Source organism: Phocoena phocoena, chromosome 9, assembly GCF_963924675.1.
Source record: "Phocoena phocoena chromosome 9, mPhoPho1.1, whole genome shotgun sequence".
In the NCBI taxonomy this organism is placed as follows: domain Eukaryota; kingdom Metazoa; phylum Chordata; class Mammalia; order Artiodactyla; family Phocoenidae; genus Phocoena; species Phocoena phocoena.
In genome coordinates, this window is record NC_089227.1 from 61,127,857 (window position 1) to 61,141,394 (window position 13,538).

The 13,538-nt window shown below is 40.6% G+C and overlaps 1 protein-coding gene across 1 annotated transcript; it reads left to right on the forward strand.

Moving 5' to 3' along the window:
- Positions 1-1,338: 1,338 nt before the first annotated feature.
- Positions 1,339-12,996, forward strand: PPP1R17 (protein phosphatase 1 regulatory subunit 17). Its single transcript, XM_065884372.1, has 4 exons — positions 1,339-1,420; positions 5,152-5,304; positions 6,617-6,769; positions 12,926-12,996. Exons 1-4 carry the CDS (start codon positions 1,339-1,341, stop codon positions 12,994-12,996), a joined length of 459 nt encoding a protein of 152 aa, XP_065740444.1.
- The last annotated feature ends 542 nt before the right edge of the window (positions 12,997-13,538 follow it).

Here is a 13,538-nt window from a genome sequence, read left to right on the forward strand (position 1 = left end):
TTGGCAGTCTCTATACAAACGCTAAAAGCAATGGTCTGAATTGATTTCTGCTGAAGTCACTCAGTGAAGTCAGTCTGCTCAGAATGACACTAAAAGCTGGCTCAAGTAATCCGTTAATGGCTCCATCTGCTACACAATGATCTCAGCTTGTAGGAGGAGAGGCCCTCTAGCCTTCCCAGAGAACATTGGCTTATTCCTCAGAAGACAACTGAGTTGAACTGATTCTGTGAGTTTGAAATGTTGACACAATTGGTCTGTGTGTTCCTCTGCATGCCAGTGATCCAAGAATCTCAAGAAAAAAGGACCAGTTGGGTCATTTTAATCTTTTTGCTCTCTAACCATTCTTGCTATGGTAGGACATGAGTAATAAATTATCTAAAAGAAACAGAATATAGGCAGACTCTAATGAAGATTTCCTGTAAATCTCAACTAATGCATTTCTCATTCAGACCTGACACATGTCCATTCTGAATTTCTACTCCTTCTGGAGAATGGCTACAACTAATAGCTCTGAAAAATTCAATGGATTTGCGGTTTAGGAAAAATGGGCTATGGGGGGAGGAGGAAGAGGAAACAGATTTGCTATAACATCAGAAATCTCTAGGGAGAAAATAATAAAGATCCATTTCAAGACCTAGATTTTTTCCTACCACGTCTCTACGACTGTTGTAATGTGGATAGGGAAGAAGTCTCATTACTTCATAGTTATAAGAAGGTAATGGTAGAAAACCAGAAGCCTGTTTCAATTTCGATTCAAAGGAGCCACTGTTTGAAGAGCCTTGGGTCTCTAGTGGAAGTCTTCAGAAATGGAGATGGATCCAAGCTTGGCTATTTAATAGATGTGTGACTAAATAACTTAATTAGATGTTCTGATCCTCAGTTTCCTCATCTGTGAAGTAGGCATAATCTTACTCTGCAGAGCTCAACAGAAGAAAATACAGGCAAGGTTTAATCAAGATTTTCTGTAACTCCCGGCTAACTCTTTTCTAATTCAGACTTTACAAGTGTTCATTCTTGAAACTCCCACAGTGCTTCTGAAAGACAGCAAATATTGAACATTTGATACATGACAATTACTGATAATCTCTGTGTGTGTGTGTGTGTGTGTGTGTGTGTGTGTGATTCATTTATTTTGGCTTAAATCTTAAGTTTGGAGCTTCTAGTAGCTAAGTAGAAGAAGCAGACTTTAAAAATAGGATTGAATTGAGAACATAGTAGTAAGTGCTCAGTAGATATACTTATTTAACAAGTGACTGAATAAACAAAAGAGGTACTAATGGACTTGTTTCTATACTTCTGTGGTGCTGGAGAAGAAATCCACACACGGGCCCTCCTTTGATGATGTCCACTGAGCAAATGCAGCCACTGGAGCTCTCAGAAGACAGACTGGACAAGCTTGACCCTCGTTGTGGCCACTTAGGTAAATGCTCCAGTGTGAACGTCAATGGTGAAAGTCAGAAAGGGGGCATCCTTGACATTCAGTTTGCAAGCAAGTCAGAGGGAGCCCCCTGAAACCTGATAGTTTGTGACTTTTGATGACAGCCAACACCAGATGGATGGGCAAATAGCCATGGGTCTGTGGGGTCTGCCACGTAAATATTAGCTGAAGCACTGTAGAGAAGTTCATTAGAATTAAAAAAAGAGGGGAAAGGCATTGTCCTCTTTTTTGGGTCTGACAGAGTCCCAGGCAGAGCACTTTTGAGGCAATAAATGGAATGTGACATTATAGCTTGTTTCCAGTACTTCCCGGCACACTTACACCCCATGAGCAGTGCCAATAAAATATTTCAAATATCTCTCTTTGCCTATCAAGACAGAATTTTAAATAGCCTTTTTCTGCTTTATTGTCAATCTGTTTCCTTTCCAGAACTGACTTTTTGCATAACATTTGTAATGAAAATACCAGAAACATTTCTGCCTCTACCCATTTCTAAAAATGAGACACTCAGACTTTTGATGGGTGGGCCTTTTGCATATTCATAGCCTTTGTTTATGCCTCACTTGGTTATGCCTCCCCTTGCCTCTCCCCTCTCCCCATTTACCGTCAAGATATTTTATATTCAGGATTTCTCCAAACATGGGAGAAAAGGCAATTGAAGTAAAAGTCAAAATTGAAGGAAATGTCTTGCTCTTTGTACGGTGCCCTGAATCGCTTCTTGGGGTCGAACGGTGATGCATGGCTGGTCCATAGCCAGCCTGTACTTCCAGAGATCCCACAGCTGGGCAGCACTCATTCTGAGCCACTTTAATTCATTCAACAAATGTCTATGGTATGGATAATATGGGGGAAATGAACTGTGCTTTGTGGTAATAAATTTTTAAAATTACATTTTTCACCTGGCATTAAGATACATAGACTCAAGAGCCTGGGTTTAATTCTGATGCCATAGCCTGACAGCAGTGGAATCGTCAGCCTTTTAACTGGCCTTCTAAACCTCAGTCTCCTCATCTGCAGGTGAGGGATAATTGTACCTTTCCTCGTGGGCATGGTGTGAGAACTAAATGAGATAATATACTCAGGATGGTGTGAATATTTAACATCTGGTAGAACACAGGCATTGACAAATCAGAAAAGGTGTTGGTCCATCCCACACACTAAAATGAGGTGAAATCACCTAGTACATAAGTAGTACTCAATAAAGTCCCCTTCTCATCTCCTTTTTTTGCATGCATGTAAACATAAAATCATACAGTCCAATGCCTTACACATAGTACAATTTCAATCAATGCTTATTAAATTGAAACGATTGGATGAAATTATTAAAATCTCCTAGATAAAAGGAAATATTTATTACTATTAAATATGGCTGAAGAATGATGCTCTTTGAGTTTTTGGTTATTATTGTGATCTTCTGATGAGGCAGGCATAATGATACAGAGTCACTAAATATTTCTGATAGTTGGTTCCTCACACGTATTGGGTTTTCTAAAACAAAGGATCATCCAGCTATAACGTCCAATAGACCATAAGTAACTTGGAAGCAAGGTCCGTTTCTTACTTTTCTTTTTAGTCCTAGCTCAATGCCGGCATATACAGTAGAGGTTTAATCAATGTTTGTTGACCAAATAAATGAATGAATGACACAGGTTATGTCTAGACCCACAAAAGTGAAGTGAACAGGTTTGGCACATTTAATCCACAATATTTTAAAGAAAGTGACCTGAATATTTTCATAAACAAAAGAAAGAGAAAGAGAGGAAAAACAAAAGGGAAGAAGGAAAAAAGGAAGGAAGGAAGGAATGGAGGGAGGGAGAGAGGGAATGATTAAAAAAATCCAATTACTCTCTGAATTTCTCCAACATCATTTATAGTTGTAAATCTAGCTGGACAGTATCCAGGCCATAGTGTGTTTCCAGAGAGACAAATAGCTTCACTGCCTTGCACCTTCTTTGAATCCTAACGGGATAGCTCCTTATCCATAATATGTTTGAGTTCATTCATTCAAGCATACATTCAACAAATATTTATTCATTGTTGTTAAGGAGATAAAATACAAGACACCTGTCATAAAAGAGGGCCAAGAAGATATGCATAAGTAATCATTAGATCACGCTTTAAAGGTGTTAACATGAGTAAAAATGCTGTAGATACTTAGAAAATGAGAAAGGACACCCAGGACTCGGGTTAATAAGAAAAGACAATGATGGGGTGGGAGTGGGAGGGTTTGGCTTTCCTCTGAGCCTTGGGGAAAGTATTGGGGGTAAGCAATGGCTAGAGTGAACATTTTTCGAGGATATGAAATATATCAAATGTATCAAATGCTTTACCATCCTTAACAAATTTAGTTCTCTCTCTCCCTTTCTCTCTCCTCTCTCTCTCTCTCTCTCACACACACACACACCGATTTAATATTATCCTCACCTTAAAATTTGAGAGAATATTAAAGTTCCTAGAAATTAAGCCCTCCCCCCAAAAAAGGGGAAAAAAAAGAAATTATGGCCCAAGTTCTCAGAACTAACAAGAAACTGAGTCAGGATTTGAACTTAGATCAGTCTAACTCTACTTATTTATCCATTCAGCAAGCATTTATTGGTGGGAGAGGCAATTAAGAATAAAATTATCAAAAGGATATATAATCTTTAATCTCCAAGAAGGCTCTATCTAGAGCAGGAGATAAATCATTATGGAATGAACGAATGCTAGAACAGTGAGCTAGAACAGAGGAGCTCAAAGGACAGCAACATAAACCAAAGCACAGAGGACTAAAATGGAACAGAGAGAATACTTTAATAGGCAAGGCGTGATCGGATCGAATTAATTACATACAATGACATCTGATGGACATGATGTAGAATCGAGGCTTCAAAAGCTCTGGTGAGGTAATGCAGGGGACTGAGGAAAATAAAGAGATGAATAAGAAGACGCGAGGACCTGGGGTTAGGATGGGCAAATAGGAGAATTGCAAAGCCAGGGGGCAGAGTAAAGACCAATGCTGATATACACACTACTATATATAAAATAGATAATCAACAAGGACCTACTACTGTATAGCACAGGGAACTCTACTCACTACTCTGTAATAACCTATATGGGGAAAGAATCTGAAAAAGAATAGATACATGTATATGTATAACTGAATCACTTTCTGGACACCTGAAACTAACACAACATTGTAAATCAACTACACTCCAATATAAAATAAAAATTTTTTAAAAGACCGGTGCTGAAGTGTAAGTGTGAATCACTGGTGTGACTTGGCCAGTCATAGAAATGAAGGCAGTGAGGAACAGACTGAGAACCCAACTACAAGACCAAAGAGAACATAAGGTGCCATACCGGCCCTTGGGCTCTCCAAAGAGAATAAGGCTTGAGCAAAGGAAATTGGGAAGGAGCATTTGACACCTGTTCTCCCATCAGAAATGTAACTTAAACCCACTCTGTGCCTTGCTTAACTATATTTTAAAATTCCTCTTTGCCTTGGTTATCCATCCCATTTAAGCTCTCTCCATTTGGAATTTTACAGAATTCTAGTTTTATTACATGATTTATGCATGTAAAGTCCGCTGTAGAAGAGGCCACAATAAATAAATACTTTTCTTTTTCAGACCACACGACTTCTACTCCTACATCAGGTATAACTGGAATCCAACCAGTCCATAACTGGACACTTATGTAATATTCTTTTTTTCTTTGCATCTTGTCAAAATCAGATGACCTTTCAGACCAGTTTATTAAGGACTGTGATCTCAAAAAGAAGCCAAGAAAAGGGAAAAATGTACAAGTCACCCTGAATGTTGAGTCAGACCAGAAAAAACCAAGGAGAAAAGATACACCAGCCCTGCACATCCCACCTTTCATACCAGGTAACGGACGGTGAGGTCAGTTTGCACATCTGTAAAAGGGAACTGCTAGCCTCTAGATCACATTGGTCTTACAATTTTTTCCTTAAATATTTGGATGTTTTTAAATCATTGTTGCAATCTCTACATTCGTCTTAGTTACGATAAGGCCAGCCATTATAACATATATATATATATATATATATATATATATATATATATATGGTCCAAAATATTAGTGGATAACACAATACAGGTTTACTTTTCCCTCATCAGTGGAAGTTGGGGACGGGGGAGGCAGGCTGTTCTTCAAACAGTCCCGCAGGAACTCGAGTCGATGGACATCAACACCACACGGCTTCTAAAGTCACTGTAGGCCTCCAGCAGGCCCAGGGCAGACAGAGTGGAGGACTGGCAAGCCTGCAAGTGGCACACACACTTCCTTCCGTCACAACCCTCACCCGACTGCAAGGGAGGCAGAGAAATGCAGCCCAGCTGTGTGCCCAGAAGAGCGAAACAGTCTGGTGAACAGCTAACGCGTCTCTATAACAACCCTGCGTGTGGCATGTGACACTCTCTTGTTTCCAAACATTTTGTTTTGTCTTATTTCCTTTACCCCTTCCCTCCAGGCCATTTATTTAATGTTCTCTCTATTCACAACCCACTCAGGGGGATACAAAACAAATAGAACACAGAGCATTCTGAAAAGGAACTTTCTTTCAGTTTTATAAGAAATAAGAGAAACACATAAACAGCTGAAATATACAGCAAGAAGTAACATCATAATGGAGGTCCTCAGATAAGGACCCTGGGAGCTCAGTGTGGGCAGTGAATTGTGGACAGTTTTATAGAGGAGGCTGTTTTTAGAGAGTTTTCTCCATTCTACAGATGGAGAAAATTTTCACACGTAGAAGAGAGGAGAGTAGGCAGGTAGGTGGAAGTAGAGGACTAATTAAGTCAGTGAAGAGTGTAGCCCGTGGCTTATGGAACAGCAAAGGCCCCATCGCTCTAATGCGGGTGGACTTTGGCAGCAGACAGACCTGGGTTCCATTCCTCAGGCACATGTCTTTGCCTCACTTTCCTCAGCGAGTGGATGGTGGTAGTAATATTAAATTGCTCAGGGTTTTGTGAGGCTAAAATGAAATCAGACATGTAAAATCCTTTGCACAAATGATGTTCTCTAGTGTAGCCTCAATAAATACTAATTCTTATTTTAAAGAAACTGCTTTTATTAAGATGTTTGAAAAGATCTATTGACTACCATCACCAGGTGTATGTGCAAATATGGTTGCATGTATTTGACCCTCTTTCTCCCTCTGTTCCCCTAATTATGCAGGTGTGCTTTCAGAACATTTAATTAAAAGATACGATGTCCAAGAGAGACATCCAAAAGGCAAAATGAGTCCAGCTCTTCATAACACTGACCTGGAACAGAAAAAGCCACGGAGAAAAGACACACCTGCCCTGCACGTGTCCCCCTTTGCAGCAGGTAAAAGAGCTGGTGCAGGGCATTTTCAGGGGGTGATGGAAACAGGTCAACAGGCTTAACATCTGGACGTGCCAGAGGCGTGGCCTTTGTCCTGGCCCAGCAATCTGTGTCTCAAAGAAGGGCCCAGGGGAGGAACAGCATTTACTGCTGCCTTTCAGGTTTACCTTCATTGGCCGCTCCCCTGGGGCTGACTTGGAGCTGGGTGATGATCAGAGCCTAACTCATGCTTCAGCAGAATTGGTCGAATTCACTGAGCCAATGAAATAGAAATGGCAGTGGGTCCTTGAAAAGAGTTTAAATACCCTCCTCCCCAGTCTTCCAGGAATCTTGCCTTCTATGGCTCACAGCTGAGTCTCCCAAGACACCTGGATATATTTACCAAATCCTCAAAAGAAGAGAAAGAGAGAGCGAAAGGGAGAGAAAGAGAGCTGCGGAAATAATGATAGCTCTCTTAATATGTGTCAAATCAAACCAAAACATCTTGCTGAACTATGGGCACCACCCCACGTTACATGGCAGGGCAGTCAGCGTGTGAGGTACAGCCTTGTCCCTGAGAATTTTACGTACAAGTTGGGGAGAAAGACATACACAATCACGGTTAGAGTATAAGACGGAGTGCGTGTTTGTTTTATATAGTAGTTGGGGGTGGGAGAATGGCAGAAGAGAAAATATGCTAATGTTTATTGAAACCCTACTTAACGTTAGCTACTGAGTTTACATGTCTTGTGGATTTTCAAAAATCAACTGAATAACACAATAACTAGTATCTCACTTTACAGATAAAGAAATTGAGAGAGAATTTAAGTAACTTAGCTACTCTAAAGTCTTCTGTTGATGAAATTGATGGATGGATGGCTGATTGACTAATTGATGTTGGGATGATTAGAACGATTGATGAATGGATCAAATTATGCTCACGTTCAAACACTGTTACATGACAGAGCTGGGGCTCCCGTCCAGGTCTGTCTCATCTGTGAGCAGTTTTTCATTGCACCATACTATGGTTTGGACTGGTAGCATTTTAGCAATGCAGAAGGGACACTTGGGAGGAGATTAGGTTTAGTCATTATTATAAAACTGTATTTTCCCATTTTTGCATCTAATAATAAAATTGAAAGACGGCTCAGAACACATCATGTTTTAAGACAGTCAGGGGAGCAGACAGGGTTACTGACCTCTGAGAAGAGCCAGGCAAGGAGGAATGAAGCATGAGGAAGCACTTGTCTGGAGAAATGGACCAAGGACCAGTTGGGAGGGTCTGAACCTGCCTCAGCCATGTTTCTCATAGGTTACATGCATCCCTACGTATACTGATCCTTCAACCCATCACACATTTCCTCCAAGCTCTGCCTCTGCCCAAATTCTAGTCACCTTTTAAGACTCAGCCAACAGACCCCTCCAAGGCCAAAATGAATATTTTTTATTCTGAACTAACTCTGTATTAGAGCTGGGCATGCAAATACCAAGACTTTGCCCTCTCTTTTAGTATTATCCTTATTGTTTTTGTTGCTGTTGTTGTAGCTGTTATTTAAATTGACTTACATCAAAGACTTTTTCGATGAAGTCGTGAGAATTGGCCTGGGATTGCCCTGTGTTGCTGGTATTCACCTTGATATCTGGTCCAGTCCCTCCTATATAGCCGTGCTCAATAAGTGTCTGTTCATTAGATATTCCATCTGGCAATCATGATTTAGCAGTTTCAAGTTCTCCATTAGGAGACTGATTATTTTCTGCTCATTCTTGTATTTGTTTTTATTGAAGTCCTTCTAGGGGAAGACTTAGTAGAGGAACAAAACTACTGACGGTCAGAGAGTTACCTTAGTACACAGCACTGAACATGGGCTTTGGAGTCAGACAGGTGTAGGTTTGATCTCTGGTTCTGCTCCATTCTAGCTTTGTGACCTTGGGAAACAGACCATAAGAGCCTCCTTCATTTCATCCATCTCTGAAAGGAGAACCATAAAATCTGTCTCTCAAGGTTGTTAACACAATTAAATAAAGTATATAAAGCACCTAGCACAGTTCCTGGCTTATTGAAAGTCCTCAATAAATGTTAGTTCACCTCTATCTCTTTTCAAACTTATATTCTTTTCTTGTTTTTAACATCTTTATTGGAGTATAATTGCTTTACAGTAGTGTATTAGTTTCTGCTTTATAGCAAAGTGAATCAGCTATACATATACATATATCCCCATATCTCCTCCCTCTTGCATCTCGCTCCCACCCTCCCTATCCCACCCCTCTAGGTGGTCACAAAGCACCGAGCTGATCTCCCTGTGCTATGCAGCTGCTTCCTACTAGCTATCTATTTTACGCTTGGTAGTGTATATATGTCCATGCCACTCTCTCACTTTGTCCCAGCTTACCCTTCCCCCTCCCCATGTCCTCAAGAAACTTATATTCTTTGAGAGAAATTAAATCATTTCTAAAGGTGAGAATTTTTCTAGTCACAGTGTTTTACCTCTCCATAAAACCCTGCTGATTCAAGGAACTTCCTAAACTGTTAAGCTCTATTTCTCTGGGAATGGAGGCTGCTTACATCCCAATATCGACATCTTAAGAGAGCAGCTTCCTGGACAAATAAAAAATGTTTATCAAACAGTGCAAAGTACACAAGAGTTGGAGCAGTGGCCTGTATACATTATGGAATTCATTGAATCAGCAAATCTTTGGGTTGCAAGTATTTGCAATTATAGATAGTGTTCTATGATTCTAGCTTTCATTAGCATATTAGCTGAAGTACTTTATTTTTGAAGAGCCTTTTAGTATCTAAAGATTTGGCAGTAATTGAAATGCTAGTTAGGCTGATAAGAATGGAGCCTTCAGCAGAGGTTCAGAGAGACACACTGGTTCTAATAAGGGTCTTGAGAGGAACTCACAGGAAAATGCATTCTGGAGACATCTCCTCTCATTAGCCCTTGGCAAGTGAAGGCTGGACAGGGATTCACTCTCTTCTTTAAATCTCTAGCTAACTACCTCCATTCCCTGAGGTTATTGAGCTTCTCTGACAGCTTCCAACCATCAGACAACTCCTCTAAGCAGTGAGGAGTCATCTCGGGCTTCCTCGCCAGCCCAAGCTCTGCTCTCAATGTGACCCACAGTTGCCAGGGCCAAGGAACGGCAGGGCAGGGAGAACTGGTTTGGGATTGGTCAGATCTGCGTAGCCGAGACCTGCTTAAGAGGAAGCGAAGTCTTCAGTTGAGGTCTGTGGCAAAAGGAACTGGAGAAAGTAATGAATAATGAAGCTGCAAGCATCGAAGAGAAACTTCCTGAAAAATTGGCCTGTGAGCTGTGAACACTTGGAGATCAAAGCTCAATATGGTACTTGTAGGAAGGAGCCTGATGTGTCCTTTGAAAGTGACACCTCTTCTGTCCTGCCGGGAATAGAGCGCTCTCTCTGGTGTGGTTTACCAGGAGGGGTGGTGTCTTAGCCCTGGCTGCCTTAGATCTGCACACATCTGTAATGCAGGTGACTGGCTTTAGATGGTGCTCTGGCGGGGATCATGGCCTAAAACAGCTTGCTGCAAGGCTAATTGACCCTTTAGAGACCTTGGACTAACAGCTTTAGCCTTGAAAACACATCAAGCTCTAAGAAGCAACCAAGTGCCCTAAACTCTTCTACATAGAGAGTGAAAGAGAAAGAAGTGACATTTTTCTAAATCCCTACTATATTCCAAGTCTTGTGCTAGATGTTAGAATATCCTTTGAGAATCTCATAGTTTGGTAAGGAGACGATGTCTTGTCCAATGATTCCTACAATGTGTAGAGTACTTTAACAGAGGTTCATGTAAGGTGTGATTGAAGCATAAACGAATGTTGGGCTAAATCTATCTTGGCGGGATCACCCCCTGTGGGAGATACAAATTATGTTTCCTCCCGTTTTACAGACAAATAAACTGAGGCTCAGACAGGTTAAGTGACCTGCTCCAAGTTCAGTGGCCAATGAAGAGAAAGCTTTCTGGCTCTAGAGCACATTTCTCCAATAATACACCTCTGCTTATACAGGAAAATGTGAGGATCAAGACTAGGTGAAATCAGATAGACTAGTGTTTGTTAAATCTCATTCATCTTCGAATGACCAAAGGCAATGATATGAAGCATCAAGGATAAGCACACAGTGCCGACATATAGATGCTACTGATTTAAGCATCGTCCTAAGCAATGATATCCATGAAATCAAGATTTTGATAAACTACCATATATTTTTTCATTATAAGACATTAAAACGAATGCTTAATTATACTAATGCTTAATTATACTAATATAATAGTATACTATATTACATATTATATATATAATATATATTATTGTATATATATTATATTATATACTATTAGATAATAGTATAATAGTATACTAATATACTAGTTCACCTCCACTTGAAAGTATCTCCTGTGTCCCTGTGGAAAACCTAGCCCACTTTGGGAAGGGCTGACCTTGATGATTTAACAGCCTCTTCCCTTCCCTGAAATCCCAGGATTTTTTTTTTTTTTTGGCCCAGATGCTTGTACAACTAGGTGTCAAGGATACTTAAAATAACCAGAAAGTTGACTAGGATCTGGGAATTTAAAGGCTCCTGTCCTCATTGAATCCACCCAAATTTGGTGTAATGCGAAGAAATATCAAGGAATGCTTGGGGGCTCAGGATAGCTAACTCTGTGCTCTTCGATCAAGATAGCCTTAATTCTACATTAAAATCCAAACCTCTGTGCAACTGGTATAATAGAAAATATCTCCCACTCTGCTTCATAAGTGATTTATGCAAAAGCCTTATTTTCAGCCAGACTCTTGAAATTGTTTTTCTCCTCCAATAAATATCAGCTAATTGGTAAAGAACCCATATGAACCAACGAGGGACTGAATCAAAGGAATAGTCATTAAGGTCAACACAGAGTATTTGTCAATTTGCCACTGTTGAATGGACTCCAGTGTTGTAGAAAGGCCTCTTGGGGTGCACAGCTTTCCTCCCTCAAGTTTAGATCTTTATGAAATGCTTCATGAACAGAAAGGTCTCTGATTCTGAGAAGGGTGGGGAGTGATTCAAGGCAGAGGTGGGTAAACAAAGCTGACTGACTGGAGTGGGATGACAGAAACCATGGAGGACTGGCCCTGAATCACAGCTCCCTTTCCTTTTATTAAAACAACCGATTTCACAATTCACAGGATAAGCAGAACCGTCCACACCTCCTTGGATAGTTTCTTCTGGGCTGATCAGTCCAGAAAATGGTGCTCAGGCTTCTGAATTCCACAGACTAGTAAACTTTTAAAAACAAGATATTGTGAGCCTAACATAGGGATAGCAACTTCGAATTTTTCCTAGTAAGGATACTGACAAAACAACCATCTAACACCCCTAAAATTTCATAAAAGAAAGGATATTTTAATCCCCAAGATAAGAAAAAGAATCATCTCAAAATAAAAGACAGAATTGTAGCCATATAGCTGTATGAAAAAAATTCACTGCGTTTTCCTTATTTTCTCGTTTTGCTCTAAACCACATAAAATTTATCATCTACCAGCACTGACATTCAGAAGCAGGATGTTCAGAGTCTCAGCTCAATATTCTCCCAGATGTTAGTAAAATATGTTTAGTTTGACTTCATGAGGCTTACCAGTTCTTTTCAAAGGGAAAATAAACTAGCAAATTGTGAAAGGAAAGGAAGAACAAAGTTGCTCATGGCTGTAGCACTGGGCTAAGGATTATTACATCTCATTTAGTTGTCACAATAACCCTTTATATAAATATTAATGCCTTCATTTTACATACAAGAAAACTTAGGTCTGAAGGTGCTATCTGGCCCAACACAGATTAAGTGAGTGGCAGAATGAGTCCAAAGCAGTTAGACTCCAAAATCCATATGCTTCCATCCTACTGCTGTAAGCTTAAATGTAGAATGTAGAGAAGGGGGTGAAAGTTGCCTCTGACACCTAGGTTGAGCATCTCTTATAACCATAACGGTGTTCTCACTGAGTCACAGCTCCTCTGGGAAGGCCACATAAGACCCCTCAGTTCCCCCTCTCTCTGTTGGCACCTTTAGCTTTGCAGACATTAAAACGTTTCTGCGTTGCCATGCTCCTGTGTACTGTCTATGCTGTAAGGTCGTCTAATATTTTAATTAGAGGAACCTAATTGCAGATCTGTGCTTTGTTTTGCAGGTGTGACACTGCTCAGGGACGAGAGACCCAAAGTGATCATGGAAGATGATGAAAAAGACGGTGACAAATAGCTATTTAAAGATATTTCCCCTAAGACCACCTGTAAATAGGTTAGATTGGTTCCCTATGGCAACCTAGAAAAAATAGACTTGTTTCTGCTCTCATTTTGTCATAGTCCGCCTTTAAGATCCAGACACATTTTCCCCAGGAGGCATACTATATCAGATTGCCAGTCACCTCTCTGTCTTCCTCTTCTTTTTTGAATCTGGTTTCTATTCCCACTTCTTGAATTTTCATTTTCTGATGCAGTGGAAAGGAAGCAGATCATCCTAACTTGGGAGATAACAGGGAAAGCTTTAGTGCTCAGCACCTGCATCTTCTGGATCAATTCGTGGAGCAAAGAGCATGGATAACGTGGGAATCCTCTATTTCTGGCTTATGCTGGTGGGCGGGACTTGACTTCCCATCATCCAAATACTAGTTCAGAGGGCTTCCCTGGTGGCGCAGTGGTTGAGAGTCCACCTGCCGATGCAGGGGACACGGGTTCGTGCCCTGGTCTGGGAAGATCCCACGTGCCACGGAGCGGCTGGGCCCGTGAGCCATGGCCGCTGAG